The sequence below is a fragment of the Notamacropus eugenii genome, chromosome 3, assembly GCF_028372415.1.
Source record: "Notamacropus eugenii isolate mMacEug1 chromosome 3, mMacEug1.pri_v2, whole genome shotgun sequence".
Taxonomy (NCBI): Eukaryota; Metazoa; Chordata; class Mammalia; order Diprotodontia; family Macropodidae; genus Notamacropus; species Notamacropus eugenii.
In genome coordinates this window covers 178800478-178823871 of record NC_092874.1, presented here as the reverse complement: position 1 = coordinate 178823871, position 23394 = coordinate 178800478, and the positions used below count along the sequence as shown (strand labels likewise).

The following is a 23394-nucleotide window of genomic DNA, read 5'->3' as shown; positions in this document are numbered from 1 at the left end:
TGAAAAACCCAAATATCCATTTTAGTCAAAGATTTTAAGCTATTCTCCCAAAATCTTCAGAGCTTTAGTTCTTTATATTTTATTGAGCTACCGGTAGTCATCTTATTTAGAAGTTAAATGGACAAAAGAAATTAGCTAAGGACATAGATTGCCCTCAACCTAGATAATCAGTCCCTGAATATTTGAGAGTTGATTGTAATCAACAACAGAGTACCATGCTCAAAACATACATAAAATACCTACTGGGTGCAAAAATAAATAAATAAGGAGGGCTTTAAGATTTTTTTTAAGAACTCAATAAAATAAAATTTAAAGTGCATTACATTCCTGCATGCCATGCTTCACTCAACCTTACCTATAGAGGTTAACATCAGATAATTGGTTAACCAAATTAAACCATCAAGCTTGTGTCCTGTGGGATTAAATTAGTACTTCAAAATTCACTGAAAGTACAGTTCAACTAGAAAAAAAAATGTAAAGTACCAAAACCTTTATATAATATATAAAAAGCATCCGCTAAAGAATGAAACAATTCTAAAAGTAATGCTCTCCCTTCTGTTTCACTGATCCAGAGGCATATATGCTTAGCTTCTAACCTATCCTGAAAGTTTTTCCATTCATCACTAAACCCACTATTTTTAAATCACTCCTTAAGAAAATGAAGTACCATGACTGTACTATTAAATTACTAATGTTTTTTTTATTCACAGTCACCTAATCTAAAAAAAGATTTTATAAAACTCACAATGATTTATTTTCACACAATATACATAAAACAAATGTATCTAAACAGCTATTTTAAGTGTAGTTGCCATCTATGAGCAGATACTCATCTACGTTTTCTCATACATCATATTTTTTTAATAATATTTTCCCCCCATTATATGTGAAAATAATTTTTGACATTCGGGGTTTTTTTAAGTTTCAAGTTCTAAAGTCTATTCTTCCCTCCCTCCCCTCCTCCCTCTCTGAGAACATAAGTAACCTGATATAGGTTATAAATATCATACATCATGTCTTAAGAAAGCTGTTCTCAAATTTCAGGTCATATACTCATTTAGAACAATAAATTGATAATTCTCTGGATTTTTCCTATTAATTCAAGGAAATGAGGAAGTAAACATTTTTCTAAGCATAACTTCTCACTCTTGACCATGTTCTTGCTTAAATCTGTCACGTACAAAGATTTAGAAATCTAAACTCTTTTCTGAGCATCAACCTTAGTAGGTGTTAAATGCAGATAACCATATAGCAGCTAACCTTAGCAAACCTAGCTGGAAATTGGCTTAAGGGGTAATCTGATTCTTTTGTTAAGCTTTCCTCATGTTTATTATAAATACGTCATTTTAACGCATGCAAAAAGAATAGGCTGAAGCCCCCAAGTTATCTATTCCTAGCATTACACTTTCTCATTCTATTGATTATAAAGAACTATAATTCTCTTTGCAAACAAATCTTTTTTTTTCCTTTTTAGGTTATATTTACATACATTGTCACCTTCACTCCTGAGTTTCCAAAAGGGATGAATATAAAACCAAGACCCTTCATTTCCCGCAGCATCCAGAGACACCCGCATGGCATTCTTCTCCAGTAAGGCAGGCAAGCGCTTATTCACTGTTAGGTATTTGTTGCTTTTTATGTGCAATAGCTGTCAGGAAAACAAATAATCTCACTTTCTTGCATATTCATTTGATAATGTTTTATACTTTAAACATGTAAAATATCCATAAGTCCTTGAGGTAAGTGTGGAAGGAAGGAACCCTTTGACACCCACACCTAGTTTAATTCAAAAAACATATTTAGACAGTTACTGTGCTGTTGTCCATGCCCTTTAGATACAAAGATAAAATACAATTTTTGTTTGTGTTGTCCCGACCTCAGTTAATTTATTTTTTCCAACCACATCTCTCTCAAAAAGATTCCACAAACTAAAATGCAAACGGGATTTTTTTTAAAAAAGGAAAATTTCAGAAATATTTTTACTCACTCAAAGTAGCAAAATTAAATAAAGCCCATGAAATTGGAATTAAATTCTTTCACCCCTCCTCAAGCCCTGGACATAAAAGAAAAATAGAAGTTTTTTTTAACATCTAAACAATGATACTGTCCTGCTTTTTTTAAAATCGTAAACTAAAGAATATGTTAAAAGTTCTACATAAAATGTGAAAAAATAACATAGTTGGACTCAGTCATATAGTGTGTACACAGGTCAACTAATAATTAAAATAAGCCTGCTATTCAAATTAAGAGAAGAGTGCTATCTAACTTATTTGAAAATTATCGTGTCTCTAACACTTTATAAAATGGAATGGATTTAATCTTCAAGCTAAAAATGAGGAAGGACTACTATTTTCATGTACTTTACATAAGATAAAGGCTGGGCTTTTTTCAACTTTTCAATCGAGTACTCTAAAATTACATAATAGCTAGGTTTATCTATATCTACCTGCACAAAAGTATTTTATATAGGCACACTTTCAAATGAATAAAATTATGATACATATGAACTAAAAACATCAAAACACTGCCATAATTTATACCTCAGGACATTGATTTAAATCCCTCAAAATATTAATGTTCTGTTATAATTTTAATTTAGGATAGCTAGGTGGGGCAATGGATAGAGTGCTAGGCCTTGAAAACATCCTCCAGAGTTCAAATCTGACCTCAGACAGACACTTACTAGCTGTGTGACCTTGGGTAAGTCACTTAACCTGGTTTACACTCATGTGTAAAATGAGCTAGAGAAGGACATGGCAAACCACGCCAGTATCTCTGCCAAGAAAATCCCAAATGGGGCCACAAAGAGTCAGACAGGACTGAAAACCTACTGAGCAAGAGCAAAGATTTATAGTTAAGGAAAACTTATCCGTTCCCTCCTCCAATGACCATGAAAATTTTAAACTTTTTTTAGGAGAAAAAAATCCATCAAATAGACTTACTTGTATCACGTTGCTGTATTTAACAATTTCTCCCAACAACTTCCTATTCTCGGATTCATTCTGTTTTTGCTCCAGCTCTGCCGCGTGCTGCAAAATAATGTTCAGATCATCAATAGGAAAACACAGCATCAAGGGCACAGGACCTAGCAAGGAGCTGTTTGACATGAAAACTGGCTCCTATGAGCCTCTAAATCCCCTAAGGCCACGAATCCTTTCCAAGTTCTGGCCACCTTCAAGCCTACTCATGAATTCAAATGTCACCTGAAGCTTCTCTGTGTTCATTTTCCTCATCTTAAAATGGTGGGGGTGGGGGTAGTAATAGTGTATAGATATATATAGATATATATATGCGTATCACACACATACATATATATATATTAGAGAGAGAGAATAGTGTAAAGCTCAAATGAAATATTTGTAAAATGCTTTACAAACCTTAAAACATTAGATAGATTCTATTACTACTACTACTACTATATGTCTTGAAGGCTGAAATGCTGATTTATGGGGTAAAACTTACCAGTTATCAGAGGGAAATATTACCTTAGGCCCCATAGGAAGTCCACTTCCTAAGATCCAAGGCCTAGACATCCTTCTGAGTCCTCAGTGTCTCTTATTTCTGCCTTATCAGAGTTCTAGAAAACATGGTTGGTAGGGAAACGAGACGCGATCACATCTAGTTTTTTGAACACTTTTCCAGAAAGTGAATTCTGGATTTGGAGCTCTCACCATCAAGTTTTGATTGTAGTATTTGACAACTTCCAAGGTGAAAATGCTCACAAATTTTATCTCTGTGTCCTAGACAAGTTACTTAATTCATCTGAAACACAGTTTTCTCAACTATAAAATGACAGAGTAGGGACTACATGATCTCCAAAAGTCCTAATAAATGTTTTTTAAGGGAGTTGAATCCCAAGATCCTTGGTGTACTTTGTACATTCTTGAGACAGTCTACCAAGTCTTTTGAGCAGGCAATGGATGAGGTCCAAGTCAGACCTAGATCTCAATTTTCTCAACTATAAAATAAGGGGGTTGGGATAGACGAGCTCTAAGATTTCTTGCAAGATATAAATTTACAATTTCCATTATCCTATCTCACTGGGTAAGTTTTCCAAAGGACAACCATGAATGTGAGTGAAATCATCTCAGTTGAGAGTCTTATGCGTGCTTTATGCCTTAATTCCATTAAAGGTTCAGGGCTGGGTTGTGCTGATAAATGTTTAACAATTAACTTTCCAAAAATTCAGGACATGTCATTTTAATCTACATTATTAATACTTTCTCCACCACTTTCTTAAGTCTAGACAATCACAAAACAATAAATCAAGCTTTAATTTGTAGCATTTGCCAATTTCCAAGGTATAAATAATCACACTGAAAATTTAATGCTTTCTCAAGCCTGTATAAGCTGGGTACAGCACACCCCTAACTCAAGGACAGCTAATGAAGGGAACTGGTTGTGCTAACTTTGCTTTTCCTTCTTCTTTTTTCCAATATGGGGAAGAGAGAAGGACAGAAGTCAGATTTGGGTTCATTAAAAAAAATGAAAAAGTACCTGCTCCAGGCCCTATAATGATCCTAATTTACGACATTTACATACATGTTAAGGCTTGTAAAGTACTTCACATAAATTATTTCATTTGAGCCTCACAACTAACTCAGAAGTAGATGACCAATCAATAAGCAAACATTTTTTAAATGGCTACTGTGTGCTATATACTATGTTAGGGATGAAAAGACAAAAGAAAAAACAGTATCTGCTTTCAGTGAGCTTATAATCTAGTCAGGAAAGATGGCATGCACATAGATAGGTATGTGCAAACTATATAAAAATAGAAATGAAATTATTTAGGGGGTGAGGGGGATGAAACTAGTTAACTGAATGATCCAGAAAAATCTCAGACAGCAGTGGTGCTAAAGCTTAGCCTTGAAGACAAGTATGGATTCTGAGAGGCAGAAGGAAGGAAGTACATTAGTGTCCCATTTAACATTTTCCTTTTCTGCCACATTAGACAATCTGATAGGTGTGATGTACCTCAGAGTAGTTTTAATTTGCATTTCTCTAATCAATAGTGATATACAGCATTTTTTCATATGACTATAGAAAGTTTTAATTTCTTCATTTGAAAACTGCCTGCTCATATTCTTCAACCATTTATCAATCAGGGGAGAAAATTTTCTCATATAACCTATACAGGCAAGAATAGAAGGAATGAGAAAAACTGAGGAAAACTTTCATAGACAATCTCTTAGACAGGATGTGATGAAGTTGGAATATTGCTGTGGAGCAGGAAATGATGAGTCGGTTGATTTAGAAAAACATGGAAAGACTTGGACTTATGAAAGAAGATACAATCCACCTTTAGAGAAACAGATGACAAGTAGAAACAACCATAGTACAGTCTTACATACATGTATATGTGTATGTATGTGTGTGTATATATATATATATGTATATATATATGCGCTTAATTATAGCCTTCTTTAGGATGGTTTGGGGGACAGGGAGAAGGAAAGAAATAAAATAAAAAGTGCCCAGCAGAGAACAAAAGAAAACCTACAAGGAAGTAAAGAAAAGCTGAACAGCTTTGAAAACAATGCACAGTATTTATTATATAGGCTTTCTTAAAATAGAAATTTATTGGATACATGACAATTTTTTTCTTTTCTCATTTTCTATTCAAGTTTAAATTAAATTTTAAATTTTTCAAATAAAAGAGATTACTAATAACTGTGGAAAGAACAATTCCATTGAATATTGAGATGGAAGCCAAACTACAGAGAGTTAAGAGAGTGAGAAGAAAGGAAATAGAAGTACCTATTGTAGGTAGAAAAGCTGGGTAAGTCTATAAACTGGTATTTGAACTGATACCTTAGACATGAGGAAGCATTTATTCAAAGGCATGGAGGTAAGCAACAGAATAACAAGTGTAGGAAATAGCTAGTAGGTCATAGTTAGAATTTGTATGGGAAGGGAAGTAATATGAAGTAAAAGAAGAAAGGTAGATTGGAATAAGACTATGGAGGGCTTTAAATGCCAGGCTAAGGATCCTTTATTTTATCCCAGAGGCAATAGGGACACATTCCAGTTAAGGTCAGATTGGCCATTCCTTACTCCAGCTCCCAAATGTTTCTCCATCTGGGATCACTGAGACTCTTTTTAGTGGGTTTTTTGTAGAGTCTTGTCACAGCTCTCTACTGCTCTCAACCCCTTACATGCCAGGAAATGTTAAGTGGGCACACCCTATGACTTTAAAATCTCATCCAGTTTCTTTTTTTTTTTTTTTTGCTATTTCAGACATTTATGAGCTGACTAAAAGTTCAAAGTTATAGAAACCAAGAGAAAAGATTTCTATTTTTAAACTAACTCTAATATAAGGACTCACCTATAATGGGCCTTACCTGTAATTTCTTAAGCAATGCTGCTTCTGTGTGGTTTCCTTGTTTAGCTTGCTTGGCCTTCCAGTATTGTTTTTGTGCAGAATATCGGTTCATAGGGCACACTTTAAAAAGGCAATCTGTAACAAATTTTTTAAAATAAGAAGAATAGTCAATGCCAAATAATTTTCTCAGATTCCTATCATAGCCAAAAGCATTTATGCTATACTGTTATAATTTTTAAAAATACAATCCATAGCATTCAGCTTAGAGATCACCTTGCCCAACTTCCTCATTACTCAATATTATTTTAAAAGAAAATGAACCTGAAAGACCAACCCAACACAGCAGCATAGAAAGAAGGAGCACAGCCCCACTCCTCCCACACCTACTCCAACAGTGACCTATGAAGAATGCCAGAGGGGAAAAAAGAACAAATGCTCAATAATTGGTAAAAAATAATTTTAGAAAATAAACCCAATTTGTTATTGGGAGAGATCATTTTTTAATCATCACATCACTACCTAATTTCAAAACTGTCTGGTTTCCATAAGTGACTTCTTTGGCCTTGGTCTGTTCACTTTCAATTGCCCATTCCTTGGGTCCATCTTCCACAGCCAAGGTGAAGTTATGTCACAAAGGTGATCAAGGTTGTCCCTTGCCCCCTTACATACCCATCCATGTTCCATAATGAGCTACAGAAAAAAAAATATTCTGAGGGAATTGAGCAGTTATGTAGCATAAATGAAAGCACCTTGGACTAGGAGTTAGGAGATGTAAGTTCTATTGCTAGGTTTAAATGAGGGGATTAGAGGATACCCAGCATCCCTCACTGCCCTGATATTCAAAGAGTAGTCATTAACAATTCAAAGTCTGCTTGGCAGTGGGGTGCTCCAGATATCTGTGCTTGCCCCTGTGCCATTCTTATCAATGTCTCCAAAAATGTATACATATATATATATATATGACAATTATCAAATTGGACAACAATATAAAGATGGCAGAAATGACTAAAATACTGGATAACAAATCTAGCATTTGATAATATTCTTGATAAAACTATACAATAACAGATTCAGAGGTGGAGGATAACTTAGAGGCCATTAAGTACAACCCTCTCAATTTAAAGATGAGGAAACTAAACACCACAGAAGTTAAATGACTTTGCCCAGCATCATACAGCTAGTAAATATTTGTGACAGGACTAAAATTCACATCTTCCTGACTCCAAGTCCAGTGTTCCATTCATTAGGCTATGTTTCCTCTCAAATATAATACTCATTTGTGTTAAAAACACTAAAGAGCACAGGAATAAATTGACCCATCCTACAATTTTGAAGATAAACTAAAACTTCATATCTCTGTAGTGAATACTGGAAATTTTCCTAATAAGATCAGAAAGAGAACAAGGATGTCCATTATCATAATTAGTATATATTATGACACTAGAGAAGGTAGCTATAGCAAAAAGGAAAAAAATTTAAAAGAGAGAATAAATGTTGGGGACAAATATAGCTCAATATTTGTAGATCATATGGCAATTTACATACAAAATCTAAAGAACCAGCAAAAAATTCGTCAGGATAATAAATAACTTCAGCAGAGTAGTAAGATACAAACTATAATATCCAAGAAAATACACATGCTGTGTATATTCTGGTGATTGTATATGGGAGCTGCCTCACAAAGTAAACCACAAGTTTTAAACAACACATGCATACATAAATAAATTTACATGAATATGCATATGTATATATGTGTATATATGTACATATATATATATATATATATATATATATATATATATGTGTGTGTGCACTGGTAGATACCTTATTTCCTCAATGTAAGAAGCTTCCAGTGAGGAAATTCCCTTTACCAATAAAGAACAACAATTATTCTGCAATTTAAGATCTTAGAGTTAACTGGGGCATTTAGAGTTTAAGTGACTTGCCCAAAGTGACAAAGGCAGTATGTATGTGTCAGAGGCAGACTTAAGTCCAGGTCTTACAGACTCAGCCTTATATCAACTACACTAAGCTGCCTCTCTTTATATCAGAAATGTCATTGAGAAATATTTAATAAAATAAATAAAATATAATGAAACATAGATAAGGATAATATGTGGTTTTCTATTTCAAAATGTTGCCCTTGGGGATCCTTACACTAAATCCTGGGGGATTTAGTGGCCCCCTTTTTATTTGTTTGACACTACGGTTTTATATTATTAAACACCCCACTCCAAAAAAACCAACCCAGTCAGGATAGTAATAATGGATAGCTATAATAATAATGGCTGACATGCAGCTCCTCAAAGTTTACATACATACATACACACACACGCACAATCTCATTTCTCATTTGAGCCTCACAAAATCCCTCTGAGGTAGGTGACAAACGTCCCTGTATTATTATCTTCATTTTATGGATGGGATCACTGCGACTTAGTGAAGCCAGCTTGCCCTTCCTCACAGAAGAAGGAAGTTTCAGTACTGAGATATGAACAGTGGTGAGATATCATTTAAACACAATGGCTTTAAATGAGATTCAATTTAAGTAAACCATATATTACTGTCCCTATTATTCAATGTCCCAAAAAAGGAAGATGACTGAGTAGTGTCATCTGATAGGTTCCTCAAGACACCAATAATACCCTAAGGCTCTGTAAAATTCTACACATGTGCATTATCTAACTTTGTTCCTGTGAGTTGCTAATCACATGGCACTTGCCCATCAGCTGATGCCAATTAGACTTTTTATCTTCTAGTCTTGCCTCTTGATTTATTGACCTCCAGTCAAAAGTACTAAGGTGAGAGGAATTATTCTCTAGGAGAGTCTTTTGTCCTTTAGGTTGAGGAATTCCCGAATACTCTCAGTGCAGCCTGTGGTATGAGTAGGTATTTTACTGCCACATGACATTTTTGACTCATATTGAAATTGTGGTCAATTAAAACTCATGGGTTCTTAATATGGGTTCCATGAACTTTAAAAATATATATTTTGGTAACTGTATTTCAATATAATTAATATTTTTTGTAATCATGTATATTTTATTTTATACATTTTTTAAAAGTATTCAGAGAAGAGATCCATAGACTTCATCAGACTACCAAAGCGGTCCATGATATAAAAAAAAGGTAAAATCATTTCTGCATGAACTTTTGTCTAGTCACACTTTCCCTAATAGTAATTACTGATTCTGGCTCATTAGTCTTACTGATGTCTTTTTTCATTTAAACATTCAAAGTATTACCTAGTCATGTGAGATTAAACCAAGTTGACATTCATACCTCTTATATCTCTTCAAGTCATTTGTAAATATTTTAAACAGTAAAAACAAGACTGTTTCCAGAAAACTCTACCAGTGGCCTCCTTTCAAGCTGACTTTGATCTATTGACAATATTTGGATCCAGCTACTCAAACATCTGTCATATTGTGTCATTTCATTTCCCACAAGTTACACTATTTTTAAATTTTTTGGACTTCTCCCTTATGTCTTCTTCTTTCAGAGAATTCATCATGGCGGCATCTCACTGTCCTGACTGAATCAGCCTTGGTAGTAACGTCACCAGTACCCATTGCTCCTCTCGTATCCTCTGCGTAAGAGAGCCATGAGTCCCCAAACCTCCTTTAAGGGGAGTGTCCGACATAATCATCTTTCCCCATTTTCTACCAACCTTACTGACCCATGCACCATATACTTTCTTCCTCCTCTCTCTACCTTTTTCAGCTTCCTTTTTATTTGTTGTCTCCCCCTTAGGTTGTAAACTCCTAAAAGGTAGGTACTAGTTTTCTTTTCATTTGTATTTGTATCCCTATCATTTAGCACAGTGCCTTATATATGGTGCTTCACATTTATAGAGTGACAGACTAGTTCATATCTACCTTGTCTACAGGGATAGCATGAGAGTATATATCAAATGCTTCGGTGTAATCCAAGTATGCCATATCTATAGCATTTTCTTGATTTATCAGTCTAGTACCTATAAAAAGGGGGAAGGAATGAAGTACATCTAACAAGAACCAGTCTAAAGATTATTTCTCTTAGAAGAAGAAGGGATAAGACATGATAGATCTCTGCTGTAAGGATGCAGTAATATAGGGAATTACAATATGAGAAACTCCCTCTACTAATCCAGGTCAGCACTTTCTCTGCAATTTGGAGTCTTAGAGAATTGCCTAGAACACTGGGAGATTAAATAATTTGCACAAGATCATGAAGCCAGTATGTGTCAGAAGTAGTTCGTGAAACTGGCCAGTTCTACCTGGCTCCAAAACCAGCTTTCTCTCTGTGACAAAATGCTAACTTCTCAGAAGAAAAGAGGAATAAAATAATAAGTGACAATTTTAAATTATGTTTTAACATGTGCAAAGAGTGTTGTATATGCTTTGGTATCTCTTTTGATTCTCACGATAACCCCAAGAAGCATTAAAGGATTATTATCCCCATTTTGCATATGAGGAAACTGAGGCTCAGATAGTTAAGGAACTTGTCAGTAAGAGTCAGAGTCAGGAGTGAAACTTAAGTCTTCCTCATTCCAATTCCAACACTCTTTCCATTACACAACTAAGCATTTCATTTCATTCACCAGAGTAATCCATCTCTCCTGTGATCCTCCTCTTAACTTCAACACATATTTACTATTTTTTCAATGCTGCAGCCTATTCATTCAATAACTCACCTTCTTCTGGGCTCTATTACTTCTGACACTTCATACAGTATTTACTACTCTTTGGTCTTCACCCTTTAAGGACTTGCCCAAGCTTCCATCTTCTATACATATCATTGCACACACACACACACACACACACACACACACACACACACACACACACACACACACACACACACCAGCAACAAATGTAATTGGCCAGATTTCCCTGTATCCGTGTTTTTCAGCAACTCCTCACTGAATCACTTCTGCTTTAATTCAGGAGAACTTCCCACCCCCCTTGAGATGACCTTTGCTGCAAATTATTAGGTGGATGGATCCTGCCTGCCTCTGAAACTTCAGAATTCTAATCTCCTAAAATTTAGGGTGCATTAAGACTATGCCTAGATTTCTTCTTTCTCTATCACAAATTTTCCCATTGTTTCTCCTTATTGATTAGAATTCAATCCAAAGTAGAAGTTTTCTTCATCCCTTGCCTACATATTTTTAAGGGTTAACTTATTGTTAAAATCAAATACAAATTTATGCCTCCACATTTAGCTGAGAGTTCTAGCAAATGTATACAGACAATTGAAGAACCTCATGGTTACATTATTGTGATTTTATGCCTTATTTAAAATCTTTTTTTCCAAAATGCTCATCTAATTCCCTGTCTTTTTTTTAGCAGTACGTTGCAGTAGATGGTTCCCACAGTAATATCACTTCTGTTCCTCCCACAACTAATCCTTGCCCAAATCCTTTCCACTGTGTTTCTCCCTTATGCGTATGAAATCAAGACCTCAGGGCTAACTTATTTTATTGTGCTTCTAGAGATACTGACAACACTGCAAAGGTCTATGGGTATAAGTATTACTAATCTAAAGAAACTATGGTGAAATGCGTTCCCAGAGGAAAGAATTCTGTCTTCAGGAAGGACAATAGAAAGCACCTGCTCAGTATTTCATAGTTTTCTTTCTTAGATTGTTTCAATAACAGCTTGGTCACTGTGCCTCATTGGCTATCCATACTTTCCATCAACCTCATAATTTTTTACTTTTCTCTCTCATTATTGTATTACCTTCCATTCGCCACCCCTAACTTAATATTTATCTTCTCAGTGCAGGTCTACAGTTATAATTTAGACAACCACTCTCCCCCTGGGAGGAGAATATGGCTGTGATAACTATTTGTGTGTCTGTCCAGTTCTCCTCTTGGATACACAAAAAATAAAAAAGCCTTAGCTAAGCTACAAAAATGCAAAGAGCTGAATTAATGTATCTGTGTGTTCCATGATTTGCTCACAGGAGTATATCTTCCTAATATGCAATCCTACTTACTCTTCTATCCCTTTTTTAGCAGTTCTGTTCCTTTTGAACAAGAAATAGAGCTATGTTCCAGCCTCATCCTCCAAGTCTCAAATTTGTGTCATTGCATTAAGATCTCTAAGTCACCTTATTTTATTACTCAGATTTTGTGTTTTTATATTACATTACTGGTGACGGTACCACCAACCTCCCATTCACCCAGGTTCATAATCTAGGTGTTATCTTTGACTACTGTGTCTCATTCTCCATGTCCAATCTGTGGTCAAATCCTTTCATTTCTATCTTCCTAGCATTATGTGTATATGTGTAGGTATACATACATACATATGTATATATATATATACACATATGTATATATGTATATATATATATACATATATATTTCTCCTCTGACACTGCCACCACCCTGGTACAGGCCTTCATCACATCATGCCTGGACTGTTTGGTCATCCTGCCTCAAGGCCCTCTCTCCTTCAATCCATCCTCCAATTAGCTATTAAACTGATCTTGCGAAAACAGCTTTGACCATATCAATCCCAACTCTCACCCACCCAAACACACACACGCCCACACACAATTCAACAATTCCAATGATTCTGTTTTATATTTCAGTGCCCTAGGAAACCCTGTAAGGCTATAAGCTGCAATGAAGGCTCAGACTGCATCATCTTAGAGTTCCCTGTACTGGTGAACTCAGAAGTCCAAGTCCTGCCCCCATCCTCTCCATCGCTTTCTTCCTGTATGTACTTCGCTAGAATAGTGGTGTCAAACAAATAGAATCGAGGCCACTAAACCATACTGATTGATGCCAGTACTTAGAAAAACCACAGTTTATATATTTCTTTTTTATTATTATTAATATATCAACACATTAAAATCACATCAGAACTACATTTTAATCTGGTTCAGGTCATACTCAGATGTGTTGTGGGTCTCATGTTGGACACATTTCTTCTCCAACTTTGTAACTGGAGAAGAACCATGTAGGCAGTTATTTTTTTCTCTCTCCTTCAATTTCAACTTCAAACATTTTGACCAGAGTTACAAGCTTCTCCAGAAAAAAATGTTTTGCCAATCCTTATGAACCGTACTTAATTCCTGCCAATAGTTTATCATTCTTATATTTTAACCTGTGGCCCAAAAATGCAAATCAGATATTACTTTCTTAGCCAGCTGTTTACTTCCCAAAACTCTCTTCTGAATTTCCTACTTTTAATCAAGCAGCAGTGAGTTTTTTTAAATGCCACCTGTATACCCAAGATATTTCTCAGTAATAATGCACCAACTATCCCACTACATTTCTTCTTCCTCTGATTTTTATGGTTATCAAACAGCAATTGTGAATAGACCATATATTCACTGAATTTCAAAACAAAACAAAATTTAAAAAAAACCTACTTCCTCCAGAGATGGCCTAGCTTCTTACTCTACAGGAAAAGTCTCATTACTGATTACTGTACTTAGTTCCATACTTAAATGTCTTTCCTTACTTTCTCTTTGTCACATTCTTCTGCCCTGCCTCTTACCCACCTACCCAAGTAAGAATTAGCTAGATTGTTTCTTTTTTTGATTCCTCCTGAAAGTACTTTTTCCATTGTTTCAAAGGATACTTCCTTTCCCTTATAACCCTTAGGGAACAGAAATGTATTCCACCACCATCACTTTCACTTTCCTCCTCCTCAGGACAGAGACCTTTGAGCAACACTTGAGTGTTGCTTATTACAGACAAAAACGGAAACAACGCCTCTAGGCAACTCTGCAGAAAATTTTGTCTTCATCTCTGTCAGTGGTTGAAAAAAGAGTAAAGAGATTTTGACCTTTTTGGGTACTTCTCTTAGCTATGTCTGTGGCAAATACCCTAGCAAACTGCCTGTTGGAGAAGTGAGGCTGGTGACCAGCACAGCCCTCCCTCACTCAAAGTCATTCAAAGTGCAAGTCATGTCATTATTTCTCTGCTGGCATGGTCTTCTTCAGCAACAAAGGACGAACACACACATTTATGGTTAGTTTTTTACCTTTTGTATTATTAGGACAGCACAATTTTCTCTCCCTGCCTTCTGGGTGTAGCAACCTCCATCACCTCACCTTTAAGCTTCCTTTTGTATATTATCTTCCCCCACTAGATTGGAAGCTCTTTAAGAGCAGGAGCTGTCTTTCTTACCCTCAATATATGTCATCATATCTTTATAGTAAGTTGCAGTTATTAAGGTTATTATTAATATGATAATGATGACATATGAGAGGAAGGTGAGGAGAAAGTGATTACTTACTGGAAGGAGTTAGGGATAAGGCTTCCTTCACAAAATAAGTTCCATCTAAACTAAGTTTTTAAGAATGAAAAGTATTTCAACAAGAGGAGAGGCAGGGTAAGGGGCAGCATTCTTGGGATACGGAACAAAGGGTGAGTAGTCCAGTTTCTCTAGAATACCAAGTATATCGAAGGGAGCAATTTAAATAAGGTTGAAAAGTGAGGTGGCAACAGATTGTGGATTGCCTCAAACATCAAGAGCTTGAGTTTTACTCAGTAAGAAAAGGGAAGTTATTGAAGGATTTTGAACAGATCAGCAACGTGACCAGATGTAGGCATGAGTAAGATTAATCTTTTGTTACTCAGTTATTCAGTCATATGTGACTCTTCATGACCCCATGGACCACAGCATGTCCTCTTCTAACTTCCACTATTTCTTGAAGTTCACCTAGCATGAGAATTTTAAAATGGAGAGGGAAGAAAAAGGGTAGAAACAGGAAATCCTAAACTCAAGGAGTTATAGGGACTGTCTAGGAGGGTTATACCTGAAGTAGTTAATGGCGACAGGAATGAAGAAGAGGGAAGAGATACAAGGACAATTAAAAGGTAGAATCAACAGCATAACCTAACAGTACAATCTCCTTTTCTTTCTTCCCATCCACATTTTGCCCACAATTACTTTAGGTTCAGGCTTATTGACTTGTGTTTTTTCTGTCTCCTGCTTTCAGTGGCCTTTCTTAAATAAATACAAAAGATGTGAATGAAAAGAAACTGACAAGAGAAGAGAAAGAGCATAGGAGGGTACATCATATTTCCTTAGGGAGTACAGCTAGATACCTAATCATAAAAGGGCATATTTTTATTCAACAATCTAAATAATCTAAAACTTAACCAAATTTATTTTTAAAATTATAAACTGAAGTTTACTTTAAAAGACAAACACAATTTTTAGAGAAACATTGGGGTTTGCCTGGACACACCCTATATTCATTCCTATGGAAATGATCTTCCTAATTCTGATATTTACCAGTTTTTTAAGAGTATTCAACTCAAATGTCCATTTTGCCTCTACATATGAAAATTATATAGCATGTTTAAGTATCATCACCCTACAAAAAAAGGAACCAGAAATGTATATTTTTTCAAAGTTCACTGTGGTAAATAACAATCTCCATATTTTAAAGAACTGATCAGAAAAGTTAGCTGTACATATTTTTAAGGTCTTAAGAATTTTTTTTAAAGAACAATAATTAAAATAACTTCTTTTATGGTTTGTAACCATGAACACAGGGTAAATATTTATCTGTCTCCTAAGTGACTGTGAGAGCTATCACTACCTTATTGATTCCTAATTTCAAGTGGATGAGGAAATGTCCTATAAATAACCGTAAACACTCATTCTCCCATTTCTAGGTTCAAGTTGTTACTTGATAAAAGCCTGCTTGGAAAGTCACATGTACTACATACATGTGAACCAGGGATGGGCTCCCTACTTCATTACCTGGCAATGCATAGGTGAAAACCAGAGACTTAAACTGGTGATACATGCGTACCTGCCAAATTAACTTCAAAACCTAGCTCTTATTTTCTACATAACAGTGGAGAAGAGACTATTCCAACTTTTCCAAAGTCCAAGAGGATTTAAAATGCTTCTAACCGACTTCCTACATTGTCTGTGCGGCATCAAACAACAGCTGTCAGACTCAGCTTCCAGGAAAAATTCAATGCTCCAAAGAACAATTTCAGATAAAATGGAGCTGTTATACTCACTATGTAATGCTAATCTGCTGCACCTGAAAAACGGCAAGATGAGTCCATCCAGTTCTACCACTGCAAACCTAAAGGTATCATGGTACAGCAGAAATGGTGCTGTTTTAGCAATCAATGGAGTTCAAAACCCACATGTGTTACATACAATCAGGATGACTGAGAAAGTCACTTTATCTCAGTGTCTTCATTTGCAAAAGAAAGAGATTGGATACATGACATCTGAGGACTCTGCCAGCTCTAAATCTATGTTCTCTATGATCTTATGACTTCGTCCACTCCCAATTCATTAACCACCCAAGGGCTGTGTATTTGACTTTGAAGCTCCAGCAGAGAACGGCATCATTGTTTCCACTTCCATCTCCTTTAGGAAGCAAATGCTTCTGTCTACCTTCTTCAGCATGCCTCACTCTTGCTGGCGGCACAGCTGGTGGGGAGAAAAGTTCAGAATACATTCACAAATGGCCCAGTTCCATAAACTGTTTCTGCTATTGTTGACAGTAAAACAATCAATAAATCTCTCTGCACCTCCTCCCTTCAAAGCATATCTAGCACAGTGTCTATATAACACGCTTTGATCCCAGTCCTTCAGCAACAGGTTTCTACTGGGCAAAGAGATGACTAAGACACTGAACTCCCAAGGTTTACTTATGGCTTCCAACAGCAAGGGGCAATGGTATGCAATTTTCTGGGTATGTAGCATTTTATATAGGTCTGATGCTATACCCAAGATCAGCATGCTGTTTTAGGGAGATAAGTGCTCAAAACATAACCTACCTTCAAGTCTGATGTCTTACTCTCTTAGGAAGCACACATATAAATTAAATAGGGGAAAATGCTTCTTTAAAACATTAAGCCAAATAAATGGGGGCACCAAGTAGTTGAACATTCTCCATATTTATATGTGATCTCCTAGGCCTCCAAGGGAGTTAGAATCTAGTTCCCCTTCAATCCCTGTAACTCCCCAGTATAGAGAAAGAACACAATCAGAGGGATGGATGTGCGGTGTGTTTCCTGAAGTCTTTTTCTCAGGTCAAATTGAAGATCAGCTAACAGAACTTTTCCTGTCTCAGTTGTCATCCTTATAGCCCTGATGTGAGATTCATGGTGTTATGGTTGCCATCTCTATAGTCACCACCTTCCCAACCACAATTCTCTTCTAACAATACCCAGGATTCTTTCAGCCACACTTTTCAAACCCCTGCACTATAGAGCCTTTTTAGCCAATCACCATGTTGTGGGTTCAAGCACAGACTCAGTAAAATGTAAGTCAAATGAGCTCCCCCAATGAACAAGGTTCATTGGTTGAAAATACTTTGGGAAACTGAGTCCACAAACATGACCTCTAGAGTAGTTTGAACATAAACTTCATAAAATGTTCTGCAAACTACAAAAATGCTTGTTTTGGGGTTTTAAAATTCAGAAATATGGCCTCACATAATTTTTTCTAAGACAAAATTTCAGTGACACAAGTTTACAAATCATTTTTAAAAAAACAACTGTATTCAGCATAGTTACTAATTCTACTATAGGCAGAAACTGACTTGACTCCTACTTTTTGGCAGATAAGCAGTTTTTTCAATCCTCCTTTCTCTCCCCACCTTATATAGTCTCAAACAGACACTATAGCAGGTTACTCTTATATGTTCTCAACCTCTATAATTAGATTTGTGCATGTTGCCAAGTGAAGTATTTAGATGGTTCAATTAGAAGTTACTTTGATGCCCCTCCAAGTAATTGTATGTATGTATGTGTATATATGTATATATACACAGGTGTGTATGTATGTATATAAATAAAGACTTAGATAGTTTTTAACTATAATTCTCTTAGCATTTCAATAATCTGGGGAATTTTTTTAAAAACACACACACATACCAAGAAAGATTGGTTACATGTAACATCAAAACTCCCAATAAAATGTGGTAGTTGGTGGTGGCATATGCATATGCGCATGCACACACACGACATCAAATATAATTCTGGACACATCCCCTTGCACAAAGTGACATAAGTTAAGAGAAGCTTGGATATTAGATACTGCATGAAATGACCAATCAGGAAATATTACAAGAACAATGGTTTAGAATTAGCACGTTTGTTTTTTACAGCTAGAGAAGGAAATTAAACATCCCAAAAGCTCATTTAGAAGAAAGAATTGTTGACATTTTTAGCCAATTACAAATGTTCCTGGGTAGAATAAAATGCAGAAGTTTGAAGGGTGTAGCAGGTTTTATCTCATGTAAAACTGCTAGCCACAGATCAAATCAATGGTTCTTATTCATACACAACTCAATTTGCCACAGTTAAGAATTAGTTTAAAACTCTAATAAGAATGTTTAATTTGGTTGTAAATATCTAATCTAGACAAAATCTGGGTAAATCCTTTCCTGATCACCGTTACTGTAGTACCTTCCTTCTATTATCTTCAATTTATCCTATTTATATGTAGTTTATACATAGTTGTTTGCATGTTGTCTCCACATTAGACTGTGAATTCCTTAAGAAGAGACGTTGTCTTTTGTCTTTTTTTGTATCCTCCATGCTTAGCACGGTGCCCAGCACAATAAGAGTAGGTGTTTAATTAATGCTAGTTGACTGACTGTCTCCTTTTTTGGTGTGCTTGGTAGGGTGGGGGTGGGGGGACAGTTTCTGAAAAACTAAGTAATTGAGGAATCTTGAGAATCCAAATATTGTTAGGATATTACTTACAGAAACTAAAATAACTGTTATGGTAGGTAAATTTCAAATTATACGTATGTGGCTAGTAAACACCACCACCATGGCGAACATGTGGTACTGTAGGAAAGACACAAGGGCATCAGAAGAAATGGTCTGAGACTTGTCTAGTTGCTTACAAATATTAATGGAGAAAACTGAGGCCTTTTCTTTGGTTGACTTGAAAATAATCAGAGAACTTGAGCAATACACTTAGAGATAATCAATTTAAAAAGCATTTTGACACTAAAAGCCCAAAAGTTATTGGTTAACCAAAAATAAGTGCTTTTCAGCTACAAACCAGGATTCAAAGTTGATAAAGAAAAAAATGAAATCTCTAAATTTACACAGGTTAAATTCAATGTGTATCTATCTTACAAATCATTTTTTTTTTGTCTCATGTCCCAACTCAGAATTTTCCCAGGGACCATCAGAATATAATCCATGTACAGCTCTCTGTTTTTTTTTAAACGGTCAAAGAATCCTTCACTCCCACACAAGCTTTTGGGTTACCAATTCATTAAATATAGGATAGGCTTTGACTAAGAATTCAAATAAAAAGGACTCTCAGCTATACCCAGGGATAGTTTCTCCTTCCCCTTCTGGTGGGCATTCAACTCTCTCAGGGACTACCCTAGGGCTGAGGATCCATCCATAAGAGGAAGAGATTCAGGGCTGTTGAAGAGTGAAATAATCTATCAAGATTATAGTAAGCCCTTCCACTACCAGGATCCTATACAATCCTCTTAATCTGCAGTTTTACCTTGGAAATGAGTTCTCTTCCTTGCTAAGGGAAAGAAGTAAGGGTCATTAGAGAACTAATCCCTTACCATCCTAAATCTACACATCGTTGTACCTCATAACACCAGTAGAGGCCAACTCCCAGGTTTTTGCCTTCATCCTATAGTTCTGTCCCTTGCTGCTCCTCAACTATGGTTCATGTTGTTCCTTTGTTCCAGAACTCCACTTGTTCAGAAACTCCTCTGTTGTTCCACTATGACCCTGAAAGTCACTGTCATCTCAATGGTAATGTGGTTTCCCAGGCACATGAAACCAAATATTAAAATCAAATCATGGCATGTGGGCTTTGGTGCCATAGAGAGAGAAGTAATTCTTTTTTTTATATTAATTTTAATTTTTTTTCAGTGTTCTACAATCACTATCATATAACAGATTATTTTTTCCCCTTTCTCCCCCTGCCTTCCCCCTCCCTCCCCAAGACGGCATAAAATTTTATATAGGTTCTATACATACATTCCTATTAAATACATTTTCACTATAGTCATGTTGTATAGAAGAATTAAAATGAATGGGAGAAGTCATGTAACAAACCAAAACATAAAACAAAAGAAAACGATCTGCTACATTCTGTGATTGAATTCCAAAGTTCTTTCTCTGGGTATGGAAGGCATTTTGCCTTAAAAGACCATTGGGAATTTTTTTTTAAGTCCTTGCATTTCAATGAAGTTCCAAGTCTACCAGAAAAAACTCTCACACACTGTGGTTGTTGCTGTGGAGAGAAGTAATTCAAACTTGGAAGTAAGAAATAGCTTTCCTCCTCCAACAAACAGCCGAATGAACTTTCTAGTTAGATATTCTTTGAACTGATCGCTGGAAAATCTACCAAACTTTCAGAATACTTCTTTCCTGATTATAAAACAATAGTTTCAGTCTATTAATAAATTTCTTTACACTTTTACGGCACATAAATGGGCTGGATAAATCCATCTCATTCTGCCATCCAACAAGACACAATGGCATATGCAGTGTGGGCATCTTGCCACTGTATAAGTTGACCAAAGACTACACACACACACACACACACACACACACACACACACACATACATGCGCACACACACCCTCACACTTCTTGCACTTGCTTTAAGAACAATAATCAAACAATATTGCCATTGCTATTGAAAAGGGCATGGCAATCTACTTCCTTATGGCTCCACTCACAATCCTTGTAGTTGCCTAAACAAATACTCTCTTCCCTGGCTAACAGTCCCCTATATGTATTATATATCCATATTCAAATGTCAATTTCTTAGGGCAGAGATGACCATACTTTTGCATTATGTTTTGCATTCTTTATACATAATATTTTGCATTAATTGTAATAATAATAACAATAGCTAGCATTTATGTGACAAGCACTGTACTAAGTGCTTTACAAATATTATCTCATTGATCTTCACAACTTCCCTAGGAGGTAGATTCTATTATTGTCCCCATTTCACAATTGAGGAAACTAAGGTAGGAGGCTTAAGTAATGTGCCCAAGGTCATAAAGCTAGCAAGTGTCTGAGGCTGGAACTGAACTCAGGTCTTCCTGTCTCCAAGACCAGTGCTACCTAGGAAACAATACTAGATAATACAGTATTTACATCTTATTCCCAATTCAACCCTAAACCTGCTCTGTAATATTGGGCAGACCACCTGACTTCTAGGAACACTATGAAGATAAATGATATTACTGTATAAGTTAAACACCAGAAGCCCTTCAAGAAACAAGTGATTTACTTTTTCATGGGGAAAAAAACTAATCATGAGTATATGATTATATACTCTATATAACTAAATAACTAAACATATAATAATGTTATTATATATATAACTAAATAACTAAACAACTGTTAAAACATAGCCTTGATATTGCAAAATTCAACAAAAATTATAAAAATAATTAACTATATTAATTACTTGATTCACATTTTAAGTATATGTATATGTGAATTGAAGACTAGGAGAAATATCCATCATTTATTGGATATAAAATGCGGAATATGAAAATATATGTAACTTGTAGAATTTACAAATAAATCATTGCTAATAATATTCAGCTTCAATGTCAAGTCAGTCATATGCTGAACATTTTTTTACTTTAATGTTTTTTTTAAAAGCCACATCAAGAAAACACAGAATTTGCCGCAAGAAAATGTTGTTACATTAGAATCTCCCATTTAATTTTCCCTTTCACAAATTATTATAATGTTCATTTGGTGAAATATGGTAACCAGACTGAAGAAGAAAATAAAACTTTGGTCTCTTGATTAATAGAAAGTTCAAATCAACAGATCAGTCTAAGAAAGTCATTCTTTAATAAAAGATTCTGTATAGGTCCAAATTAGGTTCCATAGTAAACATGCATTATTGAAAACAATGGTAAGCAAACATCTACAATAGGAAGAAGGGATCACAGAGCCATCATGGCTTCAACAAGAACAAGTTATGTCAAACTAACTCTTTTACTTTTCTAAATTAATAGACCAAGGACATTTCTGTAGACATAGATTACCTAGATATTAGGCAAAGTATTTTACAGTGTTATTGTTGTTGACTCATGCGATTTTTATGGATGTGATGGAAGGGTGTAGGATAGATGATGTAGTGAAGGTAGATTAGAATTAAGTGAATGTCTGAATTCAAAGAATAGTCATTCATGGTCTGGTATTAATATTGATGGATATCAACTGAGTAGAGTTCCCTAGGAATCAACATTTAGTACTGTGTTGTTTAGTATTTTTATCAATGGCAGATAAATGCATAGGTGACATTTTTAAATCAAATTTGTTAACAATGCAAAGTGGGAAGGAGTAGCTAACACATTGGATGGCAGAGTGAAAACTTAAAAAAGATTTTGACCAGACTAGAACACTGTATCAAGTGTAATAAGACAAAATTAAATCACAGCACATCCAGTGCTCAGCACAGTGTTTGGCACAGAGTAGGCACTTAATAAATGTTTATTGACTAAAATTCAAGACAGAGGAGGCAAGGACAGCAGTTCATCTGACAAAGATCTAAGGGTTTCAATGGACCATAAGCTTCAAAATAAGAGAGATCCACTGTTTCAAAAGTGTCTACTTCAGAAGGACTAGAAACTGTTCTCTGCCCTTGAAGAGCAGAGAAGCTAGAAGGCACAGATGGGAGAGTGGACCTGAATTTAACTTGTATCTATGAGCTAAACTACCAAGAAGTCAGACAGAAAGAGGAGGAAGACCTTTCTTGTTATAACTGTCTTAACTATTATTTTACGAAGAAATGTTATAAAGAGTATCTCATGAGAAGCAAAAGGAAAGGCGGAAAGAGACTCAATGTGATGACTAAAAAGAAGCCAAAGAGATTGTTTTCGTGTGTTGGGAAGAGAGAAACTGGAAAAGACAGAGAGAAAGAATTTCTCTCTCTTTTCCCATGAAAGAATAACCTTCACCTTGTAAAGAGGATGAAGAAGATTCTTAAAAAGAGATTCTATTTGTCATTCTGAGTGAGATGTCTACAGTGTTCTCTGTAGATACAGTAAAGGTTTGGAATGACTCTGTTAGCTTTCTTGGAGCTAAAATATGATGAGTAATTATATCTTTG

General features: G+C 35.5%; 1 protein-coding gene across 2 annotated transcripts in view; it reads right to left on the bottom strand.

Annotated features, from left to right (window-relative positions):
- ITPR2 (inositol 1,4,5-trisphosphate receptor type 2) overlaps window positions 1-23394 on the bottom strand; it is a 510130-nt gene that overhangs the window by 381101 nt on the left and 105635 nt on the right. The window contains exons 3-5 of one of the 2 annotated variants that reach the window (XM_072653450.1): window positions 6345-6460; window positions 2943-3029; window positions 1490-1648 (exon numbers count right to left, since the gene is read on the bottom strand). In XM_072653450.1, coding sequence (XP_072509551.1) covers window positions 1490-1648; window positions 2943-3029; window positions 6345-6460 — 362 coding nt within the window. Of the gene's footprint in view, window positions 1-355; window positions 374-1489; window positions 1649-2942; window positions 3030-6344; window positions 6461-23394 lie in introns of those variants that run through there. The other variant, XM_072653451.1, reaches the window with a different exon arrangement.